We start from the raw sequence: 11,569 nt of genomic DNA, 5'->3' as shown, positions 1-11,569 counted from the left end.
AGAAGGGCATACCATCAAGTTAAGTTCTAGTTTTACCTAAATTAAATTTAGAATTATAATTTAAATTAACCTTAATATCTGATATCTGATATTAGATTTCTGTCTCCATTCTAATGCAATGGAGGTTAAAGTAATTTAATTAGTAGCTGTAGTGTTTATTGTCATCTAAGTTAAACTTACAAGGAATTTGCCCTGGTGTTTGGTGCATAGAACAACATAACAAACAAAACTAACAAAAAAAAAAAATATATATATACATAGCTGTTTAAAATTAGTAAAGAGAAGCTGAATGGAATGATTGCAGAATGTGCTAAATATATCCTAGGATGTGCAATGGGCAGGTGCCAGGGTATGAGCAATGGGCAGGTGCCATGCCATCCACCCAAATCATGGTCTTTTCACCCTACTTCCATCCAGCAGGCAATACAGGGGCCTGCGCTCCCGCTCCAACAGGCTCAGGTAGGCTACAACTTCTTTGCAGAGGCTGTAATTCTGCTGAACAACACTTCACCTCCTGTCTAGCACTCTTTACTTTTTACTGCATTGCTTACCTGTTTACATTTACTCCTGCACTGTTTCATCAATGCCCTTGCACTGCTAACATATATACTGTTTAGTACATATAAATATATATATACTCTATATTCATTATCTGTCACTTTTTAGACATGTGCAGTAATCTTGAAAACCTGTATTTATCTAAATATACACTGTTGTACATAATGAATCTCTTTCATTTACATAATACTGTGCTCAACCTGTACTTTGGTATTTAATGCTTCTTTTGCCCTTCTGGTTGGATGTCAACTGCATTTCATTGGCTCAGTACCTGTACTTTGCTAAATGACAATAAAGTTGAATCTAATCTAAATTAATCTAATCATAGTCCGGGATGGGAGCGGTATCGTGGCTTCTCCTCTAAATAACTACTAACTGACTACTCCTCTAAGTGTTATAATGCAAAATGTTGAACCTTTCCTTAAAAGTTATGAAGCATGATTGGGACTAAGCTGGATGGTGTCTTTTTATTTATTTATCAATATTGGGAAACATTGTTTGTTTTTTGTTTTTTTCCCTATGAAAGTTAGAAGTTTTTCAAATGGTCATACATTAGCAGTTTATTTTGTTAAATGAAAGCCATATGTAGACAGCTACAGAAAAGCATGTAACACATAAGCCATGCAACAACAACAACAAAAGATTCGGCATTAGAATTTCCACCTAAAAAAAACTTGTATTTCTTGTATCTCTCTTACAGATAGATGCTATAAACATGTGAACTAATGTGGGATGTATAAGGTCAAACTTCCTCATGATCTGAAAAATGATTAGGTATTCTTGAGGAGGTTTTGTCAAAGGTAATTTGGTACTGGTACTAAGCAAAAAAATGTTGTTCACACAAGAAGTACAACACAACAACCACCATTTGATCCTTTGCATGTGGTAACATACTGTACATCATCCCTGGACATTCGTCCAAGCACATAGTTGTTTTGGTTATTTTGCATAGGCTCAAGGTCATTTTCAGGAACTGTGAATTTGCAAAACAAAATTCATGCAGCGGCAAGCTATGCAAAGTCAGTTAGAAAACATATTCATTTGGCCAAAAGGTTCTGTTCTCTTTGTTTAGTGCTGCTGTTTGCTACTGTAGCAGTGAATGGGTCACACATCCTGAACAAGACTTTATGTCATCAAAAGAACATGGGCTGGATTACTTGGGTTTCGTTTGTGGGTCTTCTGTGGATTTATCCAGTTTGTAAGTAGACACAATCTCCAACTACTAAAGTCTAGTAGCCTGTACATATGCACACATGGCATGTGATATATTGTTCTCTTAAGAAATGACATTTTTGAGCATTAAAACAAAAGTAATGACCTTCATTTTGTTTAACTTGTGATCTGATTTGATTAAGGTAATTGTGGCAAGCAGAACTTTATGGAACTGAAAAAATGTCTTTCGACCCAAAATTACCATATTGCTGTTGTGGATAACTTCTCTGGCTTCATCACTGCAAAAAAACATTCAAATCTGAGTGAGTCCAAACTATAATGAACATTTATTTTCATTTTTATACAGTAGTTGTTGATTGTTGCTTGGGAACAAAACATCATGCTCAGTCTGGGAGGAAGGGTACACCTTTACAGCTATATAATAGTATTTGTATGACAGTAATATATTTTTGACAACCTCAAAGTCAAGTCAAAAAGAGAGTTGGACAGAGGGAGATTTAGATATCTATTTTTGTCACTCAATTGAGCAGGTTTAGGTATTACATGTTGTATGAATTAGGCTATGAATGATATTTGACAAACTCCTTTGTAAACACCTCCAGAATATAAATAGAAAACTGCAAAGCCTTTAAAGAGGTGTCGAGACTCTTGGGCTCTAGCTCACCCAGTAAGAGCGTTTGCCCCATGTTGGCGGATTCCTGCAGCGACCCGAGTTTGAATCTGACTTGTGGCCCTTTGCTGCTTCCCCCCCATCTCTCTCCCACTTATATGTCTTTCCACTGTCACTATAATCAAGGAAAACGCCTAAAAAATAATCTTAAAAAAAGATGTGTAGAGGTACATTTTTAAAGACACTACAGGTGATACTATCAAATAAATATTTAACTAAGAAATATCACCATGAAACCTCCCCAGTGGATTACTTACATCAAGACAATACTTCTTTGTATTACCGGATTTCTAATGAGGCTTTATCTAATACAAGCTTGGTGAATTCAGGAAAAGTCAACAAACACTAATAGGCAAAGTGTAGTAAAATAAATACTTAAATGTGTATTTAGATTTTTTTTTTTGACATTGACATTTTTTGGATGCAAAATTGCCGACAAAGACCTGTGCATTAAAAGCCTCATTGTTTTTGCATTGTAGTGTCTTGCCTTAACTTATTGCTAGGTCCCTAAATGCATACAAGTTTCCCCTTTCTCCCCTATACTTCTTTACCTGTACAAGTATGTTTAGCTGATAAGTATTTAATTGTTACGCTGAATTGACAAAATATTCACACTGTAATTTTTTGGGCATTATTTGAGTATTAGCAAACAATTATTCTGTCTCATCACTCTGTGAGGACAGTTGTAAATTAGTTTGACTTTAGACGTGCTTTGATGACAGTTCGTACAAACTAAGTTCTTTCAAGCATGTGCCAGCCTTTAGTTGTGCACTAGACTGGTAGCCTGTGCGGGGTGTGTGTGTCTCTCTTTCTCTCTCTCTGCATACTGAGAAAGGCTCCAACCCCCCATGAGCCCTCATTCCTTGTGTATCCATTGAACTAAGTTTGGAGATTCCGATTTTATCCTACATTTTAGTTGCAAATAATTCTTCCTTTGGGTTTTACTGCTGTAAAATGTTGTGTGAAAGTATGCAAGAAATTATTAGAAGAATGTTATGAAATTACTTTGTGACAATAAAAAAAACTTCTTTACCTCAAAGCTGAAGGATGTATAGTGTTTCTGCAGAAAAATGAAACTCAACGACAGTCCAACCGTGAGTATATTTACATGAGAGCAGTGTATAAATATAGTATAGTTGTAACACAACACTAGATTGTTTTTAAACATTTACATCAGTATTTAAACAAATGAAAAATCTAACTGTGTTCCTGTTTTTAATTGACAGAAACCTGGAGGGAGCCGTGGCCTCTACTGCTCGGCGATTTTCTGTGCATCTCAAATTGGCATATCAAGAAGAATTTGGTTCTGTATGTCCTGAAAGGGAGGTGCAACGGAAGTTTATCAGACATCAAAGGTGATGTTATACTGTATATTATGTTTTTTTTTTTACTGTCAATTTTCTTTGTGTGTGTGTGTGTGTGTGTGTGTGTGTGTGTGTGTGTGTGTGTGTGTGTGTGTGTGTGTGTAAAGCAGTTCTGCTTTAAAGCTACAAAGATACAAGTTGACCATTTGGTTTTGTCAATATAGATTTCTGTCCAATGTATGTCTGCAATAAGACTCTCAGAGGTAAACAAACTTCCTTTACAATTCAGTTCTCATTTTGTGATTAAAAACAGAGCTAATAAAAATATAATTACATCTGCATCTAACATAGGAAATGGAAAATGAATTTTCAATGATGACATCAAGTCTCTTTAGATCATTATATATGTGTTAAACAATGAAACATATTAATTTTTTTGTTTATCATCCCTCACATAGTTAGCTACCCTACTTCATCTATTCAATAAACCTAAATGGCTAATTTCAATAACATTGTTAAATTATTGTAGATGTTTACTTTCTGAATATAGTATAGCTTTGTTCCTATTGGCTTAGATTTCTTCTATAATGTGGATGGGATCTATAATTCTGACAATGTTTCCATTAATAGAATCTTGCCAGATGAGACGTTTGGATACAGGAAATGTATGCAAACAAGCTAAATTTGATGAAAACGACTGCAAGAATATAGGTGAGTTCCCTTCAGATAAAAAAAGAATGAAAGTTGAAACCTTTCTTCTGTAGCTCCCCAGACTATAATTTCTCATGTCTTTTATGCGCAATGTAATGCACATAATGTGTGTTACAAAGGGTAACATAACCTTGCATGTTTTACCTTACAATTCTAGCTAATGCTTCAGATAAAACTCCTTTCCTTTCAGATCCCCGGGTCAAATACCGGTACTTCATCAACATAACAGCGACAAACACCAACTGTCTCAACTGTGACAATCCAGTGAAAAAGCCCGATACGCAAATTAAGATCAATGTAACAATTCAAACTGAAGAAGGAGGAAAACTCAATGCTGCCGAAGCTGCGTAAGTCATGCTTCATGAATTTCTTTTTCATTTTCTTGCCGAGAGTGAGAGCAAAAGATTAATACCACTGTAGACCTTGTTCACAGAGACTGGAAGATTGGAAACAGCAAATATGAATGCAAAAAATGACAATTTGCATGGAGACCTCACAGTATCCTGGGAAGTCATAAGCAGACAAGATACAATGTGTTAATTAGTGAACTAACTTTATTTTTAAACTTTGGACTGTGCAAGAAGCCTTTCCTCCCATTTTTCCAGATTCAAAGCTAAACTAAGCTAAGCTAATCACCTCCCTGCTCAAGCTCTCCGTAATAGTTCGAACTTTTCCTTTGAACATTTAAGAATTAAAACATGGAAAATGTATTAGACATTTAAACTTGATTTTCAACAATGGATTACTACTTTGAGCATTAAAAATTGTATGTGAAGTCTTCTATTGTAAATATAGCCTATTGAATATTCTGTCAACAGTGGAATCATGAACAAAATGGCCGACCTGGCCAAATCCATGAACGAGTCTTCAGCTACATTGACTGTGACAGAAGGAGTTACGGGTATCTTAGTGAAAACAGAGGAGGCAGTGCCCGCGGACATGCGGGAAGTCTCCATTGCTTACAGCTCTCCAAATGACAGCATGAATGTGGGTGAATTACTTTTTATTTGTGCTGTGTAGTAGTAGTAGTAACATTCTCAATACAGACTTCACAAAAACAGTATTTTTTGGATGTGATGATAATCTCAGCCACCTGCTAACTTGAGATTGATGGGAGTATTGGTCATTAAGGTAGGGTTATCCAGCCATGCTGACTCTCATTTAGAAATTGTTTGTTTTTGTCCAAGAGCGAGGTGAAAGGCTCAAAACCAATCTAGCCTTAACAGAAAGACTGCAGAAAAAGGCATGGGGAATTACTCCTGTTTCAGGCAAAACATATTCAAAAACTCTTAAGCTCACTAATTAATGTTGTGTCATGCTGTTAAATCTGTTAAAACTTAACAAGACTGAGGCTGCAGCCATGCTAGCAGCTCTGTGAGGCTGTAAGCACAGCAGTACTTTGAGCTAAATGCTAATGAGAGTGACTTTGCTAAAATGCTAATGTAGATAAAATGTATACCATGTTACCATCTTTCTGTAGTGTAGCGTTTTAACATGCTAAGTTTTGCTAATTTGCGTTAAACAATAAAAAACACTAAGGCTGATAAGAAGATAGATACCACATGTAAAGATCAAAACCAAAAATGTGTTAGTGCTGTGATGTAAATCTTTAAAAGTAGGTCAGAAAGTTTTGTTTCATGATTTAAGAAAGGCTAAGTAGTTTCCTAAATACAAAATACTAAGTCATTTCCTGGAAAGTGAATATATTCATAATTCCCTAAAACTGCACTGTACATGATTTTGTCAACAAACCTGTTGTGCTCTTCTCTGCAGATTATTGGAGACAAAGAAACTCTGGCTACATTTTCAAGATCTGTCATAGTGTCAAAAGAAGCGCTTGCAAAATGTAGTTTGAATAATAGCACAGTATTTTCAGCTGTTCTCCGATTCCTCAATCTGGCTTCGGTAAGAAAAATATCAAATTTTGACCTTCGATGATTCAGTAGAGGCCGCGTCATGTTACTTTTTTTCATTTGTTCCATTTTTTCAGGATGAGAAGAACAGCACTGTTTTAGGTAATGAGGTTTTAGCAGTTGAAATGGGAACCACTATCACCAATCTCACAGACAAAATGAAGATCAATTTTTTGAACATGAAATACGTAAGTACAAAAAAAAAAAAAACTCTGTTGAGTTTTTTTATTATCCAAGAGCAGATTTTTAAAAATGTATATGTTGTTTTGTTTACAGAAAGGAATTCCATCTTGTCAATCATGGAATGGTGAAGGTATTTTTCCCCACTTGTCAATTTGCTTGTTGACATAAGAAATCGCTCAAAGCTTTGCAACTTTCTCTCTATGATTTGTTTGTCATTGGCTTTCATGCAAATTAATGTGAGTGTAACAAAGGTTGTTCCTCTGACGACTAGAATACACCTTTTTCACAGGCAGGTGTAAATAGGTAAATGAATGATGACTGAACTTGAAAATTTAAACAGCAATAGGCATCGTTATTAGGACACCTAAATGCATTTTGAAGGGGCACAAGGCTGCAAACATTTTTCTCAAGCTTCGCTGGTGAAAAAAGCCTAATCTGGTGCTTCAATTTGTTTGCAAAAATACAATCTTTGCTAATTTGTATTGTCGCCCAAAAAATTAAAACCAGCAGCTGATTGGAGAAACGCGTCACATCGGTCTGGCTTCTCTGGAATTTCAAACTCAACCATAAGGGCGACTCGTTTGGAATACGATCTCGTATTTTACGAAAATAGTGTTTCTGAAAACCTTTTAACTCAGAAATAGGCCAAGCAGTTGCTGAATCTGTCTTCGTTTCAGATCGACAAAGGTCAGTTTAAAAGTTTTTTTTCCGATTTTGAGGGGCATTCTTCACGCTCCTCCCACTCGTAATTCACGGGTTAGCACTCCACCAATCAGATTGGTCATTGAGTCTGACGGCCCGCCCCCCGATTCAAGATCTCAAATCAGCCAAAATGATGGCAGACGGCTCCTCTGGCTGACGACGGCACAGAACACACTGAACAGACTCCAGTCACTGACCTCGCAAGGCTGCCCGACGGCCGACTATCGGGTTGGTGTGTCAGCACCTTAAACCTGACTGACTGGAGCTTTGATGTTTCAGCCGTGTTGTCGTTTAAGAGCACTCCAGTTTCAGCTCTGCACAACTGGCATGCTCTGTTTCTGTCTTCTAGGGAATAGACCAAACTGGACTGATGACGGATGTCAGACAATACTTGATGGACAAAACATTATGTGCGAGTGTTCGCATTTGACATTTTTTGCTGTCTTGATGGTGAGTTTTACGTCTTTTGTAATATTATATTTGTAATATTCCTAACAAACTAAGCTTCATCCTTTCAATTGACATTCCATATGGAATACAAATATGTAGACATTCCTCTGTGTAACTGTCTTGATTGCTTCCTCATTTTGTATTTACTACCTCCGTTGTGAAACTCATCATAAACCATCCTGATTACCAATGCCTATCCCTGTGATAAAGAATTCAATTTTTGAATTTTGCAGACTCCTCTTAATGAAACCATATCTAGTTCTGACCTGAACAACCTCACCATCATCACACAAGTTGGCTGTGGCTTGTCCATGTTCTTCCTCTGCATAGTCCTCTTCATGCACTTCCTGCTGAGGTAATTATAACATGTCTCCAAAATTCTTCAGATTAAATAGTGTTTTTTTTCCCCCAAGAAACATCCAGGAAATAATCAGGAAAGTATGCACACATAGAATAAAGGGTTTTGGAGTAATTGTTGGTTGGCCAAAAATAAGTAAACTTTTTTTTTGTGTGGCAGGGCACCTTTAAGGCTTTCCTCTTCATGAAACCCGTCAGACATCATTACATTTTTGTATCAAATTTTTATTAATTTACATTAGTAAGCTACAGGACAGCATGAAAACATGACCTGTCAAAGGGAAGACTTCTGAAAATGCACTTCTGAATGCGTCTCTGGTTGTTGTCATGGAGAGATATGAGTCCTCAGGTGACCTGCCTGCTGCTAAGAAAGTTTGGTTTTAATCACAATTAGTGAAAACAGTGTGAACAAATAAAAAGATATCAAGACGGTAAAAATCAATTCCCTGTTACCACCATCCATCCATCCATCCATCTTCATCCGCTTATCCGGTATCTGGTCGCGGGGGCAGCAGCTCCAGTAGCCACCATGTTTTTCTGAATCGTGCTTAAGTATTAAAGTTCTCATATCATGCTGTTTGGCTTTTCCTTTTCCTTTACTGTGTTACATATCTTTTTTTTGCATGTAAGAGGTTGACAAAATGAAAAAGCCCAAGTCCACTCTATAGGGATTTACCATGTTCAACAGAAAACAATGTTGACAAACTGCTCCAAGCAGCTCTATTGTAGTCCAGCCTTCATTTCCGTGACTAACGGGCGTCACTTTGTAACACAAGTGATAATGCTCTCCTAGCTGCCAGGGTGGCACACCGTCATACTCTGCTTCTGATTAGCTAACAGTCTTTACCCAGATAGTGTGAGTCCAACAAAGATGGAATAAAAGTTTGATGCCTCACTCTGTAGCTAAAACAGAGAGCTCAACACACAGGGGGAAAAGAGGAGCTGCAGCAATTTGCAAGACAACAAAAATATGGTGTATTTTGAAAATTAAATGATGTAAACCTATTCTGGTATAACATCTACAATTATGAACCTGGAAATTAGCACAATATGAGCACTTTAATACTAACTTTGTATCTCTATTGCAAAGTTTTTTTAGTAAACAAAAAAACATCTCTGGTCAATGGTTGTGTTTTGTTTTGCTGCTTTTAATGTAGTGAAAGTTTATGTAAATAAGCCTTCCTTTCCAAAACACTGTGGTAAGTTATTTAATAAATCCACAGTAGGGAAATGAGACTGTTGAATAGTTGCTGCATTGTTAGAGAACTATGGAAGCAACTGTTATGATCCCAATGAATGCCTTATGAAAGTAAAAGAAGATCCCATCTGTCTCTTTCCATACTGAGCATGATTACAGGGATAATTTAAGACCACTGCTACACGTACCTTTGCAATCAAACACTGCTTAGAGGCCACAAAAGTAGTTATAATCTTATGTATATAATATACTGTACACACATTATGCATACAATTGCAAATAATTATACTTATATGAGTGAGTTTGCATTCTATACGAATAATTCATACACTCATTCAACACTGCATCAAAGGATGAATTTGACGTGTTATTACATTATCAATAGACTTCTGTGATCACAATTCTGACTAACATTATCAACTCCTTTCCATTAATACTATATCAAATAATGAGACAATGATAAATTGCAATGAGGAAAGAGGTGGAGGAAGTAATTAGTGTGTTTACTTTAGCTTCACCTGTAAACCAATCACAACTAAAAATGCTGGATAAATAAAATAGTAGTAGTGGAGTGTAAGTACAATACCGAAAGTAAGTAAGTTATCATGAAATGTAAATAATCAAGTACCTCAAATTTGTTTTGTCTGACAGTCCAGAAATTGAGCCTTGAATTTACAATTATATAAAGAAGAAGATGCAGAACATTACCATGTAACAATAATGTACTTACTATCAAATCCATAGTGTCATTTCAACTAAATGCCTGATTCTTTGTTCAAAATATGTAAAACATGATACATTGTCTATTAACAATCATAAAGGTATGGGCACCCAAAATAAATACTATAACATAACATGACTTCTCTGTTCATTTTGTCTCCTTACAGGAAGACCAAGGCCAGCAATACCACAAGGATTCTCATCCACCTGGTTTCAGCCATGTCTCTGCTCAACTTCACTTTCCTCATCAACAGCTATGTGGCAAATCTGAAGAGCTCTGTGAGTTGTAAGATCATGGCGGCTCTCATGCATTACTTCATGTTGGCCACTTTCACTTGGTTTGCTGTGCAAGCCTTCCACCTCTGCTTGCAGCTTTGTGCCGGGGGCCAGATTGTAATCCGTCACTACATACTCAAAGTCTCCATTGTCAGTTGGGGTGAGCAAAGTACACGTCATTACTTTCTGCGGTTTGATCTGAATGTGGACATGACATTTGAAAGTCTGTGGTTTGTTGGTAAATTTTCTTTTTCCATTCACAGTACTACCAAGTGTAGTTGTAATTGTACTGCTCATATTAGGAAAATATGGTGAACAACTCATTCACACTAATGACAGTGAACAAACCGTGGCCATGTGAGTCTGTGTATTACATATTTAATACATAGAATAAAACAGTAGAGACACATTTCTTGTCCTTTACTGACATGTTTTTCTGTTCCAAGGTGCTGGATAACAGACAATTTGGTGCACTACGTTGTTAACATAGGCTACTATGTTTTGGTCTTCATCTTCACCCTCACTTCCTTCATCGTCATACTTTCCCGGCTCTTCTTTCTCAAGAAAACAAACACCAACCAAAAGAGCACAAATGGCAAAAGTATTGTAATCATCCTGGGACTCTGTTGCATGCTGGGTATCACTTGGGGGTTTGCCTTCTTCGCCTACGGTGCCCTCCGGATCCCCTCATACTACATTTTCACAGTCCTCAATTCTTTCCAAGGTTTTCACAACTGTGATAATACTTTTTCACTGTAATAATCTGTATCTTTTTGAATAGTTTAATCCCATTTTTTACTCACTGCTCATGTAAGTACATTTTTACTCAAAGAATAAGGAATATCTTCGTACAGATTATCTCCTTCTGTGTATGTGAAATATTGTATGTATATATTTACACTCAGTGGCCACTATGAGGTACACCTGGCCAATACAACTGTTCTGCAGTTAAGTTTACTTTTATGATACTTATAATGTTCCCGGATTGTTTTGACACGGGAGGTGTTATTTCATTATATTTGTAAGCATTGAGGTTATAGTTGGTGGTGGTATTGTACTTGACTACATTGCACTGAGAGGTGTTTCTAATATTCTGCTTCCCCCATGTATAGGAATAGGGAGGGCAACATTTTTTAAACACCTCTCAATATGATGTCGTCAATTACTACACCATCAGAAACTACAACCTCAACATATAATTTACACATTCCTGACAATGTCAAGAAAAAGTGATCATAATCTCTGTCAAGGTAGAATTTATGGCAGATCTTTTGCTTTTAATTGCACTAGATTGTACAGGTGTACATAATAAACTGGACACTGGGTGTATATGTAAATTTGTATGTGAAAGGGC

At 36.6% G+C, this 11,569-nt stretch overlaps 1 protein-coding gene across 1 annotated transcript in view; it reads left to right on the top strand.

Annotated features, from left to right (window-relative positions):
* Nucleotides 1-1,958: 1,958 nt before the first annotated feature.
* Nucleotides 1,959-11,569, top strand: part of LOC117961581 (adhesion G-protein coupled receptor G2-like) — an 11,839-nt gene continuing 2,228 nt past the window's right edge. The window contains exons 1-15 of the mRNA XM_034900377.1: nt 1,959-2,033; nt 3,442-3,495; nt 3,628-3,756; nt 3,930-3,968; nt 4,336-4,416; nt 4,574-4,763; nt 5,235-5,403; nt 6,190-6,321; nt 6,407-6,517; nt 6,606-6,642; nt 7,564-7,664; nt 7,898-8,019; nt 10,107-10,375; nt 10,479-10,572; nt 10,662-10,939. Of these exons, the coding sequence (XP_034756268.1) occupies nt 3,941-3,968; nt 4,336-4,416; nt 4,574-4,763; nt 5,235-5,403; nt 6,190-6,321; nt 6,407-6,517; nt 6,606-6,642; nt 7,564-7,664; nt 7,898-8,019; nt 10,107-10,375; nt 10,479-10,572; nt 10,662-10,939 (1,612 nt within the window). The 5' untranslated portion in view covers nt 1,959-2,033; nt 3,442-3,495; nt 3,628-3,756; nt 3,930-3,940. The remainder of the gene's footprint in view (nt 2,034-3,441; nt 3,496-3,627; nt 3,757-3,929; nt 3,969-4,335; nt 4,417-4,573; nt 4,764-5,234; nt 5,404-6,189; nt 6,322-6,406; nt 6,518-6,605; nt 6,643-7,563; nt 7,665-7,897; nt 8,020-10,106; nt 10,376-10,478; nt 10,573-10,661; nt 10,940-11,569) is intronic.

The sequence above is a fragment of the Etheostoma cragini genome, chromosome 18 (genome assembly GCF_013103735.1).
Source record: "Etheostoma cragini isolate CJK2018 chromosome 18, CSU_Ecrag_1.0, whole genome shotgun sequence".
Taxonomy (NCBI): domain Eukaryota; kingdom Metazoa; phylum Chordata; class Actinopteri; order Perciformes; family Percidae; genus Etheostoma; species Etheostoma cragini.
This window is presented reverse-complemented; position numbering and strand designations above follow the sequence as displayed.